This window comes from Mytilinidion resinicola (assembly GCF_010093595.1).
Source record: "Mytilinidion resinicola strain CBS 304.34 unplaced genomic scaffold BDZ99scaffold_15, whole genome shotgun sequence".
Classification (NCBI taxonomy): domain Eukaryota; kingdom Fungi; phylum Ascomycota; class Dothideomycetes; order Mytilinidiales; family Mytilinidiaceae; genus Mytilinidion; species Mytilinidion resinicola.
This window is the reverse complement of record NW_022985451.1, coordinates 704,135-718,984: the sequence shown is the minus strand read 5'-3', so window position 1 is coordinate 718,984 and position 14,850 is coordinate 704,135. Positions and strand designations below refer to the sequence as shown.

Genomic DNA, 14,850 nt, shown 5'->3' with positions numbered 1-14,850 from the left:
TGCGGCCACCGCGACTTCGTGGAGGGGCGCTGCCAAGGCAGGCATATGGCGCGATTCGTGGTCGTGTCCTCTTTCTTTCGCTCTTCGGAATGGGCTGAGCCTAGGTGCATTGCTTTTCATCGTTATGGTTTGCTTCTTGGTGCTTCTGTGCTGCCGGTGGTTTGGGGTGATGAGATGGGCCCGGGGGCTTGTGTGAGATTCAGCGCAGAGCATAGGAAATGACGGATTGTAAATACTTGAAAACAGCGCGATTTGCGTGAAGATGAAGACTTCTGCTTGACTCAATCACAAGACGCTGTGAATATCGGTGACCTTACACAGGTATGTTCCACGGCATCGACGAGAAGGAGGCTGAAGTCGACAGGTGGAATAGAGCAAACAGAAGCATGAAGCCTTGGCTGTGTGTCAGGGGGATGTTGGCCTCTAAAGATTTCGTATGTGAGATGTCCGGTCTAGCCTCACTCATGCGGGTTGCAATTGGGTGGCAATTCATGAACTGAAAGTCTGATTCAGGCAGCCACAAATCCACAGTGCGTCAAAATGCCCTTCCAGGCCACCTAATCAAGTTTCAGGTGTCCATATCAGGGACCGCATCAAGGCCTCACTTATCTCCCGGACATGCACAGCTTCAACGAAACTCATTTCCATGGTAATGTTGCAGTCTCAGCTTTTGAGGCCAAAGGCATAATATGTTTGCCTGATAATGGATCCTTCCAGCCCTTGTACAGTAAATGATGAGATACGCCGCCATCAGCAGTTCCGGAGACTCTCAAATGGCAAAAGCGGCAGATCCTTCGCCATTCCAGAAATAGAGACGATTCGTGCATGCAGGTCGAAAGCCCCCACCAACTTGGCAAAGACCCCTCGCCTCGTGGACGTCTGCCGACTCGGATCTGTGAAGCTTCCACCTCTATTGCTATCTCTACACTCCGAATATTACTACCAAGCCTCGACGCCCCCTTGTATTGAAAGGCCAACCTAATTGCACGCCTCACACAGCCTGCCGTCGTCTGGCTGCCAGCAAGCACTGCGGTGGAACCGGCATTCCGACCGGCGGACAGATCCGTCACTCGTCAGCCGCACGAGGCTGTGGGAGCCCTGGAGCCTCATCTGCCGTCCTATAACCCACCTCTCTCCTCCGCATAACCTGGAGCGACCTTCTCCCTCACACATTCCCCACGATGGCATACAACAAGGGCTACAATCCCGATGCGCTGCCCGCCCATGCGGAGCCCGAGCAGGTCAGACCCTCCAGCCCCGATGCGACCCCACCACCACGCCTCGTCTTCGATGTATCCACTACATCCACTACGGTCTGGACTAACAGAACCTCAGGCTGCTGCCATGATGGCTCAACAGCAAGCCTCCTCGCGACCTCCCCCTAACAAGTCAAACACCCGCCCCGACTACGGCAAACCCCCTCCATCTCTCCCCTCGCAGCAACTGCGACCCGACGACCGCTACGGGCGACCTCACAGTAACAGCTATGGCCAAGGAGGTAGAGATCCCTATGCCGAGCGACCACCGCCAGGCGCGTACAATGATAGACCCCCTCCACAGGCCGGATATGGCGATCGCCCCGCCAGCTTCAACGACGGGCGGACCCACAGCCCGCGTTACGACCAGCATCCTGCGAGATACGACTCGCACGGCTTGGGCTCTCCGCCTCCGCAAAGCTATGGCCAGGGTCCTCCGCCCGCAGGCTATCACAACCGACCGCCGATTGCAAACAGGCCCCCTCCGACACCTGCCCCACCAAGGGACGGGAACGACAGAGAGGGCCTTTGGAAGCTGTTTGGGACGGTCGATAAGGACGGTACGCGACTCTTACCAGCATGTGATCGGCAACGCATGTCTAGGACTGAAGGGTTAACACTGTCGCAGGAAGCGGGCAATTGTCTGAAGCTGAGCTGCGAACAGCGCTGGTGAATGGTGACTGGTCTCCATTCGATCCGCATACTGTGCGGATGATGATAAGGTACACCTAGCAGTTAACCCCGTGCTCAAAAGCATTGTACGTGGAGGACACGCGCTGATTTGACTGAAGAATGTTCGACACGGACCGTTCGGGCGCCATCAACTTTGACGAATTCTGGTACAGCACTCACCCCTCGAAAATACTCTAGCACATGTGCTAATGTCCAAAAAGTGGTCTCTGGGGATTTCTCTCTGCCTGGCGCAACCTGTTCGACCGCTTTGACGTGGACCAATCGGGCAGCATCTCCTACAGGGAGTTCAGTGATGCGCTCATTGCGTTTGGTTACCGTCTCTCTCCTCAATTCGTCACACTCCTCTACCGCACGTACGACCGGCGCGGTGAAAACGCCATTAGCTTCGACCTATTTGTTCAGGCTTGTATCAGCTTGAAGCGTATGACAGACGTGTTCAAGAAGTACGACGAGGACCGGGATGGGTATATCACTTTGAGTTTGTACGTCCCCCCAGCTTGATTCCTACATTAGAGACCCATCATTACAAAACCTGCTAACCCATTCTTCAATGCACAGCGAAGAGTTTCTCACAGGTGCGCAAATGCTTTTTCTCTTCAACTCAATCTCCCCCGTCACTGATACGGGCTTGTATTAGAGATCATCGCGCAACGATAGAGAACCAACTCGGGGGTGCTACACATCCGCCTCTGCTACCGCCCCTGTCAGAAAGAGGGAGCGCTGTCATCCCGCTTGGGTAGAAGTATGCGTCTTTTCATGAGCTCCCAGCTTTCGTAGCTGCCCTTTTTTCCCCTTTCTGCGTTGTCTTCTGAAATCAGGATAGGGATGCGTTTTGGAATAAGAGGCGAGCGTGTAGAGATAAGGCGTGTGTCTTCGGGAGAAAGCTGGCCTGTCTCTCCTCAGTGTGAGTGTTGACCAGTTGCCGGAGAACCATGGAACAGGACGGGTGGTGGGGAGGCGGGGGCCGCGTGGGGGGTAGGCAGTTCTGATACCCAGCCATGGATACCTAATTGTACGACCTTGGCTCTCTCTCCATCCGTGCATTTACACGTCACCCATGTTCGCCATCCTTGAGAACTACACATACGTGGGCCCACGCATTCTTGGACGGCGTTTCAGCGGAACTAATGGATATGGATGCCAGGTTATCCATGCTTCACCTACAACCGACCGAGCCACGGAAAACGGCGTTGGACAAGCCTGCAGTTGACAGCCACGAGAATATGGATGTATCATATGAATTCAGACCACTTCGACGTGTCTATATGCCTAATTTGAGCTTATTATTACCATCCTTTCCAAGCATAGCCACAGCGCCGAAATCTCACTCGATATAAAAAGAAACCTCGAAGATACAAGAGCTTAAAGCTGCTGTCGGAGCTACGGTAAGGACTGAAAGCTAGACTAGGGGTGGTCTAGGGGTGGTGAGCTTTGTACATCCTTTTGACGTTTCATATGAGTTGCAATTGAACATGCCATTGGCAGCGCACGCTGAAATTCTAGTCATTGGAATAGGGAGCGTTTGGATGGAGGAGACTGGAGCCAGTCCGCCGCTCTCCCCTGTCCTTGAACCAAATACGTTGCAGCTTGCGCTCTAATTCGCACTCTCTCTCTCTTTTCTCGCATATCAGATCCGCAGCACGCCAAATCAGAGCACCAGAAATGTATCATTTCTGGCCCCGTCGAGAGGTATGAACGGGAGCCTCGTTGGTCAGAACTAGACCACGCTCGTCGTCGATCAGCTTGAGGTTGAAGCCGGGGGGGGATCTATTCATTCCATTACAGTGCCTCGATTGAGCAACATTCATGCCGCACGACACGACCGAGCTGGGTCTCCGCAAAGATAGCCGCCCACGAACGGTGGGCTAATCGACGGCTCTTGGGTGCTTTTGGCTGGAAGAAGTTGCGGATCTAACCGAGTATGTATGGGGTTTTAATAGACGCCGTGGGCACGCTGCGTCTATTTATATTGGTGGATTTTTTTTTTAAAAAATTCTCTTTAAGTAAGGATCTGGAACCGGAGTCAATGGTAATAGGCATAAGTAAGCCACCGAAGAGCTTAAGAATACGAATTGGGGTAGTTTTGTTAGAAAGAGTTACGGATCGGACTGTGTGAGACGGATTTGGAAATACGTCGTGGGTACGCTGCGTCTACCTATCCTCTCGGTCCTTGGCCCCCAGAGGATAGCTCTGGAACCGGAGGCATGGTAGGAGGTCTACGGCAAGTCATTGCGCTCAATGCTACGAATTGCGAAGTTTTGTTGGAAGGATTGCCGGATCGAACGGTGGGAAAGGGCTTTTTGATGGACGCGGTGGGTACACTGCGTCTGCCCATCTTAACCCCCCTACCCCACCCAGTAAGGGTCTAAAATTGGGGTTATGGTCAATAGGCATACGGTAAGCCATTGAGCGGCTCAAGGACACGAATTGCGGAGTTATATTGCAAATATTCATGAGTCGGACCGTGTGAGATGGGTACTTATAGACGTGGCGTACGCGCTGGGCAAGCCGTTGCGTAGTTGCTTTAAGGCACGGAAGCAACCGCCATGATTTGAGTGGATAATAGGGGGGGAAAGGAAGAGGACGACCAATTTAGGGTGCTCCGCGTGGACGCGTCGTCGAGGTATATTGCAAATATTCACGCATAGAACCGTGTAGAAACGCTTTTGATAGCCGTTGTGTGGTCTACGGATATTACACCTCGTCGTTGCTTCAACGTACGGAAGCAGCCGCCTTAACCTGGATGATTGGTGGAATGCGAATTAAGAGAAAGGTAAAGTCCGGGGAGTCCGCGTGGACGCATTGCCTCAATTTGTTAAGAAGAGTTACGGATTCAACCATGCGAGACTTTTTTCGATAGATGATACTCAGACACTGTGTTTCACGCCGTGTAGTTGCTTCTTAAAACGAAAGAAACGGGCGTGATGTTTAAATATAGGAAAAGGGAAAAAAGCAAAAAAGCCAACTCGGGGACCTTCGCGTGGACGTTTTGCCTCGATTTCTTTGCAAATACTTACTGATCTAACCGTGGAAAATGGGGTTTGCTAGATGCGGCGTTGGTGCTGCGTTTGCTTGTCGTGGTCGCTTCTTTTAACACAACTGACGATTCGATCGGTCGTAATTTCAGAACTCGAACGGTCGTTATTTACTGGTCATTGAAGGCATGAAAGGATTATATTTTGAACTGTAAAGACGAGAAGTAGTGAGTTTGAAAGGATTGGGATACGAGTGGGCGACTTCCTTCTCCCACTTTTCCACGAGCTAATCTCCGCACCTCTCCTCCGAGCATGTGATACTCATGACTGCTTAGCTTCGGCCTCTTAGTGTCGAGCTGCGGTATACAATCTGGTTTGTGGCTTGACCTGAGGAGCAGAAACCGCCCCTTGGAAGTCTGCAGACCGGCGTCAATACGAACGCGGGCCATGCGAGTATCTGCAGCGGTTGGCATGCAAGTAACTAAACCACCAAAAGGTTGTGGAGGGATCGGAAAGTGTGAGGTTGCTGCCCAGATGGGTGGTGGTGGATCAAAAGTGACCTCGAAGAAACCTCATAGCAGATGGCTGGAGCGATTTTGGCAATGAGAGGGATAAAGACGGTCGCGAGCTGCTTATCTCTCCACATGCTCTCCAGTAATTTCATGAAGTCGTGCTAGCCATTATTATCGTTGCAATGAGATGATGGGACTTTATAGTGAAGAGGTGTATTCTATCACAGAGGAGTAAACGTCCGAGACTTTAGCTTGAGAAAAGTGGGATGAATCAAAGCAAACAGTTTTAGCCCACCAGCTTAAAAACACGCCTAATACCTTAGCCGAGGATTCCAAATTACTCCAGAGGCCCCGTAGCATCTGGCATGAAAATGCGTGAAGTAAAGCTCCCGTTTAGATTCTGTCCGCAAAGAATGATCATGTCTTGCAAGATAACCGGACTGTCCCAATTTTTCAGACTCTCTGGACGAATTAACGCAAGCCGATAGAGGTCCCTGTCGATTGCCCCGTAATGCACCCTTCATGAGTGTGAAATTGTTGACGGCTCCCTAGAGTTTATTCCAACAGGGCTTGAGGACGCCATCTACAGACAAGGAGTCTACCGTCGATCTCTGGTCTCAGAATCATATCCTGAACAGTCGCTTCCACATTCCGAGCCCGAGCAGGAGCACGATTGCTCCTCCTCATCCGTGCTCGCTTCGTCGGATTCGAAGAGCTCGTTTCCCCATACCGAAGGCTCTGATTCGATCACAGAAGGCGTACTCCCACGCGGCATGCTGTAATAATAGCTCCCATAACCATCGTCCCACATTTCTTCGCGCAAGTCAAATCCATTGAGACAATTAGGGCCGACGGTAAAATACTTTACGAGCTCCCATGGACGGCGGGAGAGTGCCAAGTAGCGGCCACCGATGGTTCGCAATCGTGGACAGTGGAAGTCGAGGAAGGCGATTGCGGGAGAAGTCCCCTCCGTGGCCCTGAAAGATTCAGAGAAGCCTACATCCCAGTTGGTAAGGTTCGGGAATAACGGTCGTTCTCTAAGGTGGTCCAAGGCGCGAAGATCCACATTGGGAATAAATAAAAGGCGTTCCAGGGCACGGCAATGTGTCCCTAGTGCAACCAAAGACGCAGCAGATAGCTTCGATTTACGCTCTGCCGTAACGCAGAACTCAAACGATGATAGTCGAGGCAAATTTCGGGCTAGCCGTTCGATATCAGAATCATCGATGTCCGCTTCGACGAACGTCGGTTCAATCCAGCCACCTTTCCCCCCTAGCGAAAAGTGCAAGATTTTAAGATGGGGGTGGTGCGCTGTTATGCTTTCCAACAGAGAGGCGGTAATCGGCAATGCTGTGGGGTTTCGCAATCCTCCGTAGTGACCTGCATGATCTAAGAAGGGTTCTGAGGTTGTAGTGCATAGTTTGAGCGTGTGTAGTTCCGAGAAACGCATAATAGCATTGAAAAGCTGATTAGCTAATTGTCCTCTCTCAAAAAGCGTTCCTTCTACACCGTCCCGGCATGTCATCTCCAGGCTCGTAAGTATTGGTACCAAGTGGCACATTCTCACCAGTACCGGGAATGAACTCGAGATGTTGAGACTGCGGAGATTGGCGAATTGCAGAGGCTGCAATCTGGTTTCAAATGCATTCCATTGGCTGAGTGATGAGTGGATTTCCAGGCCAAGGCTTTGCAATTGTGGAAAACTAAGTAATTGAAGTAGATATTCCGAGGGAGGTAAATATCCCAATCCTGTGATTTCAAAGTGTTTGACTGATGAGAGATCGCGGAGGAAGACAAGTAGAGTTTGATCTTCTCTATCCAGCCGGACGTTCCTCCGCAACCCTCGCCACCTTTTTTGGTAATCAGCAAGTGTGACTTTCGTCACTTGATTGCAACGTTTCTACGTTAACATGTTAGCCGCACGGTTTCGTCGATTATTGACCTCGCAGCTTGAAAAAGAGGGTAGCGAAATTCGCCAGATCCCGGGGCCCCAATGATTGAACGACCTGTGACGAAACGTGGCGGCGGTGAAACCGAATAGAACATTGACATAATCCTAAGTATGATTAAGAAGATTTCCCGGCCCTCGAGAAGAACAAAGTATGCAGCATGAAGAAGAGACCGAACTATGCCAAGTCACCCAGGTAACTAGACAAAGTGAAGAGACGCCACTTCGAAACGAAGCGAAATAAAAGACTTTCGTACCGCAGTTAATTCCAGCAGAGATGGCAAGTTGTCTAAGTCGTGGAGCTCGATTTCGATGTTCCGCAAAGTTGACGGCAATAATGGATGAAGCCTGGAGTCGCATATTGTTGGCTTATCCCATTGATAACCGTGGAGCTTGACTGATTTTAGCCTAGGGAAGACCAGTGATCGGTGGTTCACAAGCGACAGCATTGACTCGGCGGCGTCGTCAAGCTTGACTGAGCACTTCCGCACTTTATCGGAGTAATATTGCTGTCGGTCAGGATCCGTGTTCTGGAGTGGTAGCTCGTCGACTTCGGCCCATTGGATTGTGGTTGCTTCATGCTCCCAGAGGCTATTCACAAGCATACAGCTAAGGAGTGACTGATCGGCATGTACGTGTTGAAGAATCGTAGATAGAAGCTCTGGCAGAGCCAGGACCTGCTGTGTTGCCGTTCCCATACTGTCGTGCAGTTATCTGGTGTAGGGTTTCGTGGCCCAGATCTGATCCAACGTAGGTCACAAACGGCCCGGACTTGTTTGGAGTCAGGCGTGTGAACTCGAGAAAAGCTTGAGCGAATGTCGAGGCGTGTTGTTGCCTGAACACAGCCTTCTCGGGTGAGGTCTAACTAATGCCAAGGCCACGCACAGGCCACCCTGCCAGGTTTATTTTCTTCGAAGAGCTCCCTCTCCATGTGCTAACCTGAACACCCTCGACCGCGTTCTCGACCGTACGCTTCAACGCCCGGCTTGCGCAAAGACGCTCAAGATGGGCAGAGAAGGTAGGCGTCGCAAGCGCAACCGTGCGGACTACGAGGAACACAACACCGACTTCGGCTTAGGCGCAACCGTCGCGATGCTCAATGGATCGAACGCCACGTCGCCAAACTCGGACGCTGCCAACCAAGAAAAGGGCGAGGAAGATGGATGGCAAAAAATTGGCAAGAATGGGCGTCCTGAACGTCCGGAGAAGAGGGCGAAATCTAGCAAGCGATCCTACCCTGCCATCACCCACTCGTCGCATGCTCGAATTCAGAATCGTGTCAGGATCAGCGACTTCCAAACTCTAGCGTTGTATTTGCTTGTTGATGATGGAACTGCCCCTCAATGGATCTCTTGTCAGCATCATCATGCGGTTAAAAAGGTTGTTGTGCTGATGGTGCCTGGCTTGGAGGCTGCTATGTTTGATGGCAAAATACCTCTTGAGCCTCCCCAAGTAGCACCCGAATCCGCCGAAGACGCTGCCAAACCCGAGTCTGTCGAGCACAGCACGGGACACAAGAGCTCCAAGAAAGGCAAGCCTGACGTGCCGCAGAGGCGACTTCACATATCCCCAGATGATTACTACCCTGTCAAGCTTAATTCTGAACAGCTTCCAGAACCACTGAGGCCGCTTGCAGTTATATTCCCTCACATCTGGCCTGTCAGAACTCCTGGGGATGAGAAGACAATGCGCATACATTCTCCAATGCAAGCCATGCTATCGGCGCCTATTCCATTAACACCGGAGGAGAAATTGATGAAGAGAGACAAACGACACAAGGGCCCCATCCCTCAAAATAACAAGGCCTGGAAGAATGATCGCACCGCTATTACAGAGTACGTCGCAAATCTCGCAGAATTGCAAGAAAACGAATATGTCATTCATCCTGCATGGTTTCCAGCTGGACCACGACAATCGGACGCCCTTGCGAGGAGGAAGGCTGCAAAGCAATCTGCAGACGATGGCTGGGTTGACACAAACGTCTCGAGATTAGAAGACGGAGAAGTCCCTGAGAACGAGATTGAAAGTGGAAGCATCACCGCGGGAAGAAATGTAATCACAATGGATTGCGAGATGTGCAGAACTGAAGAAGGCACAGAGCTTACGCGCATCAGCTTGGTTTCTTGGGATGGTGCTATAATAATGGACGAATTGGTCAAGCCGGCATCGCAAATCACTGATTACCTTACCGCGTAAGTATTTTAGGCACCGCGCTGACTGAGACGATGCTGACGCCACTTAGATATTCTGGAATCACGCAAGAACTATTACAAAACGTCACTACTAGTCTATCTGATATACAGACGCGCCTTTTGGAGCTAATCACACCGCGGACTATCCTCGTCGGTCATTCTCTCAACTCGGACATGAATGCACTAAAGATGACTCATCCCTTTATTGTCGACACATCGATCATCTACCCCCATGCACGCGGGCCGCCGTTCAAGCAATCCCTGAAATGGCTGTCGCAAAAGTATCTTTCCCGGGAGATCCAGAAGAACCATGGCCAAACCGGCCACGACAGCAACGAGGACGCACGTGCTTGTCTTGACCTGGTCAAGCAGAAGTGCGAGAAAGGGCCGAAATGGGGTACCAGCGAAGCCACCACAGAGTCGATTTTTAAGAGGCTGGGCAGGTCTCCGAGACCGCACCATCTCCAGGCGACTGGAGAAGAGTTCAGGTCGGGGGCGGTCGTCGATTGGGGCGATCCATCACGCGGCTATGGATCCCTCGCGCGCGTGGCGATCGGCTGTGAAAACGACGCTGATGTAGTAGAAGGGATTAAGAAAGCTATAGAGGGAAAGGACTTCGACGAAGCTCCTGCTAGCGGTGTAGACTTTGTCTGGGGCCGACTGCGCGAGCTCGAGGCTAAGCGAGGATGGTGGACCAGGAGCAAGACAGACGACAATGCGGAACTCCGGGAAAATGCCATGGTGTCATTGTCAGGCGCAAAGGACGCGGCGGGCGAGGCCAGCGGGCCAGCGCTTTACGAGGCAGTCGCCAAAACGGTTGGTGATATTGCGGCGATATTCGAGTCACTGCCACCTTGCACAGCATTCATGGTCTATAGCGGCACAGGCGACCCGCGGGAGACGGCGCGCCTACAGGCAATGCAGCAGCGATTTCGCGCCGAGTATCAGGTCAAGAAATGGGACCAGCTCAGCGTCAAGTGGACGGATAAGGAAGAGCAGGCGCTGCGCAAGGCGTGCTGGCAGGCGCGCGACGGCATTGGGTTCGTCGTGGTGAAGTGAAAGGAGTATTTGTGTGGCCGTGGCACAGGGACTAATCCGAGGCGCATGTGCGACGGTGTTTCAAAGATGCACATCAGGCCCATATAGCGACGGAGGATCGCCGGGCGTATGGTGACTATGGGCTCTGTGCCGAGGCTGCATTGTATGCTAGGCAATTCACTCGGGCAGCGCTTGCAGAAGCGACCAGCGAGTGAAACGCGGGCATGCAATCGAGAATAGATGCGGCATATGCAGCGATAGCCGTGACTCCAGATTGTGAAACTGCTATATGTCAGATCCCTGCGGCGCATCTCCTTGCATTAATGATGCCGGGCCAATCTATTGCAGGGGACTGCGCCGCAATAGGCACTCCGCATCGGCAAGCGATTGGCCGGGCTGCAGTCGAGGGATTGCTTTTGACGCCGAGCGGTCCAGCTGGACTGCACAAGATTTTCCTGGCTTCCACGGTGCGGTTACGGCACAGCAGGGCGTCGAGAGCTGCGATTTGCTGGCTCGGTGATGGGATGCTCGCGAGGGGCGGTGGGGCGCCGAAGTTCGATAATGAATCGAGTGTTGGTGGCGAGCAGTTCCTCTTACGTCGCGGCAATAATGCCTGCGTGCTGAGGATTGACAGAAGTGATGACGGGCTCGATCGGATTTGACTTCGAGAGCAGCTGCTGATTCGCTGCCGGCGTGGTGCAGTTAATGTTTACTGCATGTGGCTAGGGGTCGGATGGGCATAGTTATCGCTGTACGTATCGCGAGCCCAGGGCCCCAGTATTGCCCAGGGCCCTTTCAGTGATTGCGTCGATTTCAGGTCGCTTTCCTAGCTTGGCAGCGGTCTTGGATCGTGGCTGGGCGGCTCGTCTCAGGCTGGTTTATTGGATTGACCTGGATTGCGTGGCATCGAGCGTGTGCTCGGCGGTACAGGCTGTGCCTAGAAGCCCGCAAAGTGTGAGGTATGATGGTGGATAGGAGAGGTTGACAGGTTGGGACGATTGAGCGATGGAACGGATGAATCGAGGCCAGAAAGACAGCCTCGGGACGCCTGGAGAGGAGGGTGATTTGTAGCAATACAGTCGCTTCGGGCAGCTGATGCGAGTAGGAGACAATTCTGGGCCGGCGCTACGTGCGTACGGAGCAGGCGCTTCGCAGGATGGGCCTTCAAGCGCCGTAAAGCATTCACAGTTACGGCTCCGCTTCGTGCAGGCTTCGTAATAGACGGCGAGCTGGGGCCATGGCGGCATGGGAGCAAATGACACGCCTGCATATCATTGCATCTATTCACTAGCCCCGGCCTGGGTCAAGGGCGTCCATGGGCCTGTGCCGGCTGTCCTAAACTTAAACCACGCGCGTTTCTTCTAACTTTTACTAAATCTGCGATCCTTTGCGAGCAGCTGTGCGACCGGAGCATCCGCTAGATCGGAGTTCCTGCGACCTCCACTGCTCTGCTGTTACTCCCCACCGTTACCCCTACTGTTGCTCTCCACCGCCCGGCCCTATTCCCGCCTATTCATCGCCCATCGCGTATTGCCCCGTCTTGGTTCCCCAAAGGCGATCCATCTCGTCCAAAGGCCACTGGCCAAGCGCTCTCCTGCCAATTCGCCAAAGCACTCCACTATCCAAGGTCCAAGCATACACGCAGCAGGCGCATTGTCTGGCCGTTTCAACCTGCTTCACCTGCCCAGCGCTCACCACTCACATCGCCATCAGTGCTCGGTCGACGCACATCCTACCCTTCCGGGCGCGGCCAGCGACGTTATATCGGCCGCGTGCGCTGCGTCAGCGTTTCCCCCCCGAATTGGCCCTAGGACCCCGGGCGTGCCTTTTGCCTTTTCTATTTGCATCCGGCTTTAGCACCCCAGCACGCGACTGACTGCTTTGATTACTTGCTCTTAGTGAGCCTGGGCTCGCCACTGGGGTTACCGTCACTAAAAATTTCCTGCGCCCTCACCAGATGGCCGCCACTCGCAAGCGATCTCGTATCAGTGATGACACGCCGATGGTGCAAAGCGAGCACCACGCCTCAGCTGGCGACGCCCGTCTAGACAACGATCGGCCCACAGCGACGTCCAGTGCGAGCAGCACCTCCAGCTCGCAGTACGACGAGTCGACGACGGGCTTCTGCAAGAGATGTGCAGCGTCCGTGGGCGACTTCTACAACGCGTTCCGGCAGGTCACGACCAACTACTATCTGCCGCTGCTGCTGGGGTCGTACAGCAGCCGGCTGCTCGAGGAGGACAAGGTGTCGGCGGCGAAGGCTGGCACGGCTTTAAATGGATGGTGAGCTTGGTCGCAATTTTCCCTTATCCCGGCCGAGTCCCCCCCAATCAGCGCGCCGCGCAAGTGCTATTTAATTCTGCGGCGCTAACTGCTTTTCCTAACCTTGGACAAATAATCTCCACACTATACGCCCGCTGCATTTATCTATTCGCGCCCCCCTCGCTGCGAGCACGTAGCGTACACAAGACTGACCCGCCCCAGCTACATCCGCCCGCTCTGCTGCCCCAACTGCAGCGACAGCCTGGGCTTTCTCGTCACGGACGCCCCGCGAGACAAGGACGCATTCCGGTACGTAGCTGCTCTGGCCTCTGCATTTGGACCTGCTCTTTGCTTCACTCTGCTCCATGCACGCCGCCGGCCAGCCCATGGAGCCGGGGTCTGCATGTCGTGCGGATCCTCGCAGGTGGTGGATGCTCTGGATGTGTGGATGCTTTGGATGTGTGGATGCTCCCTCACTCCTCTAGCCTCCCTCCACCACTCCTTCGTGTAGCTCTGTGGATGCGCTCTCGCTCCTTCGAGCCTTCCCTTCACCACTCTTCCTCGTGTAGCCCCTTCTAAAACTCTTCATCTTCCTGTCCCGTCTTGAAGCCTGCATCATCTTATTCCGTTCAGAAGACTGCATTGTCTGTTCTCTCAGAAGACTGCATTATAAGTTCCTCGTCGAAGCCATGCTGACCCTCGCAGCGACCGCGACTTTTTCAAGCTCTCCAAAATCCAATTGAAATGCGAAGCAGCCGGCCACTGGGAACCCGTCGAACCACGCCTCGCCTCTGTCCCTGACGCTCACCACCACGACCGTCGCCAAGAAGACATGTCGCTTCTGCCCGCCATGGAGGGCGACGCAGCACCACCGGGCCACCCTCCACCGCAACACCAGGCCCGCCGTGCTGAGCCTAACCACGCCCAGTCGCCAGCGCCGCCGCCATCGCATGCTCCTATCAAGCCCGCCGTCACCACTCAGGCACCGCCAGCCCACCAGCCCGCGGCGCCTCATCAGCACTCTAACTCGATGGCTTTCACACGGCCGCCGCCTTGGGACCCCAAACCAAGCCTCGCAGACCGGTCCCGCGACTTCCCAACTCCTCCAGTAGTTCCCAGCTCTCCCGCGACGCCGCACCAGGCCAATGGCCGGGCCTACCCTCCAGCTTCAGAGGTCAAGTTCGAGAGCCTGTCCCGGGTCCAGGCACAGGTCAGCCAGAACTCGGCAAGTCTGTCAGCCCAGCAGCAGCAGTTCCAGCGCTTGGAAGAGAACGTGCGACGCCAGTTCGAGGCTCTTGAGGACGGTATGCGGCGGCATATCGAGGCCGAGGCGAACTATCAACGCTCCGAGATTAAGCGAGTAGACGACGCACTTCGAGGAATGCACGACACTTTGTCGAACATCGTCCGAGATATGAATTCCCGCATGCAGCCAATTCTGGCACAGGACTCAGCCCTTGAAATGATGGTACAAAACATCAAGGAAATCCGCGATAAGGCGAGCGAGATCGAGCATCTAAAGATGACCATGGAGATTCTGAAGGGTAAAGTTTTACGCATGGAGGGAGGTGGTGCTATGCCTCCTGCCAACTCGCACGCATTTCCGTCTCCTCGGGAGCTCTCGTCGAGTTCGGCCCACCACACGCCTCATCACACGCCTCACCACACACCTCATGTTCTGCCAAGTAATGTACCAAACTCGATTGCGAGCTCGCATACCATGCCCAACCCTATGCAAAATTCGGGTTCGCAGCAAAACTCAATGCAGCAGCTTCCAAGCTTCCCACATAACACTCCGCCCAACGTGCCCCTTCTCAGCCAGCCGACTCATCATAATCACCAGGCTCAAAGACCAAATTCATACCATCAAGGCCCACAAGGTCCAGCCCGTCAGAGTCCAGCCCATCAGATTCCATCTCATCAAGGACCAGCCCATCAGAGTCCATCTCTCCAAGGACCAGCCCATCAGAGTCC

The 14,850-nt window shown here is 53.8% G+C and overlaps 5 protein-coding genes across 5 annotated transcripts in view; 3 read left to right on the top strand and 2 right to left on the bottom strand.

The window, feature by feature from the left end:
• The first annotated feature begins 920 nt into the window (after positions 1 to 920).
• Positions 921 to 2,848, top strand: BDZ99DRAFT_465629 (EF-hand). The gene is made up of 6 exons (XM_033720591.1): positions 921 to 1,241; positions 1,336 to 1,816; positions 1,885 to 1,978; positions 2,048 to 2,095; positions 2,150 to 2,431; positions 2,508 to 2,848. The coding sequence occupies exons 1-6, from the start codon at positions 1,182 to 1,184 to the stop codon at positions 2,584 to 2,586; spliced, it is 1,044 nt and encodes a 347-aa protein (XP_033573834.1). The 5' UTR covers positions 921 to 1,181; the 3' UTR covers positions 2,587 to 2,848.
• A 3,186-nt stretch (positions 2,849 to 6,034) lies between these two features.
• On the bottom strand, positions 6,035 to 6,997 carry BDZ99DRAFT_479248 (uncharacterized protein; the record flags this gene model as incomplete). The annotated part of the gene is made up of 1 exon (XM_033722224.1): positions 6,035 to 6,997. The coding sequence occupies one exon, from the start codon at positions 6,995 to 6,997 to the stop codon at positions 6,035 to 6,037; it is 963 nt and encodes a 320-aa protein (XP_033573833.1).
• Positions 6,998 to 7,254: 257 nt separating this feature from the next.
• BDZ99DRAFT_465627 (uncharacterized protein) lies at positions 7,255 to 8,202 on the bottom strand. Its single transcript, XM_033720590.1, has one exon. It carries the CDS (start codon positions 8,080 to 8,082, stop codon positions 7,585 to 7,587), a length of 498 nt encoding a protein of 165 aa, XP_033573832.1. The 5' UTR covers positions 8,083 to 8,202; the 3' UTR covers positions 7,255 to 7,584.
• A 187-nt stretch (positions 8,203 to 8,389) lies between these two features.
• On the top strand, positions 8,390 to 10,635 carry BDZ99DRAFT_479247 (uncharacterized protein; the record flags this gene model as incomplete). Its single annotated transcript, XM_033722223.1, has 2 exons — positions 8,390 to 9,576; positions 9,627 to 10,635. 2 exons carry the CDS (start codon positions 8,390 to 8,392, stop codon positions 10,633 to 10,635), a joined length of 2,196 nt encoding a protein of 731 aa, XP_033573831.1.
• A 1,936-nt stretch (positions 10,636 to 12,571) lies between these two features.
• BDZ99DRAFT_500907 (uncharacterized protein) overlaps positions 12,572 to 14,850 on the top strand; it is a gene marked incomplete at both ends in the record, with an annotated part of 4,347 nt that continues 2,068 nt past the window's right edge. The window contains 3 exons of the mRNA XM_033723761.1: positions 12,572 to 12,897; positions 13,099 to 13,185; positions 13,582 to 14,846. Coding sequence (XP_033573830.1) covers positions 12,572 to 12,897; positions 13,099 to 13,185; positions 13,582 to 14,846 — 1,678 coding nt within the window. The remainder of the gene's footprint in view (positions 12,898 to 13,098; positions 13,186 to 13,581; positions 14,847 to 14,850) is intronic.

What these genes read in the sequence shown, in the direction of transcription:
- BDZ99DRAFT_465629 (XM_033720591.1), top strand. Translation starts at nt 1,182, where the DNA reads ATGGCATACAACAAGGGCTACAATCCCGATGCGCTGCCCGCCCATGCG. An exon ending in CCCATGCGGAGCCCGAGCAG is followed by an intron (nt 1,242 to 1,335) that starts GTCAGACCCTCC and finishes ACAGAACCTCAG; the next exon opens with GCTGCTGCCATGATGGCTCA. An exon ending in GGGTATATCACTTTGAGTTT is followed by an intron (nt 2,432 to 2,507) that starts GTACGTCCCCCC and finishes TTCAATGCACAG; the next exon opens with CGAAGAGTTTCTCACAGGTG.
- BDZ99DRAFT_465627 (XM_033720590.1), bottom strand. Translation starts at nt 8,082, where the DNA reads ATGGGAACGGCAACACAGCAGGTCCTGGCTCTGCCAGAGCTTCTATCT.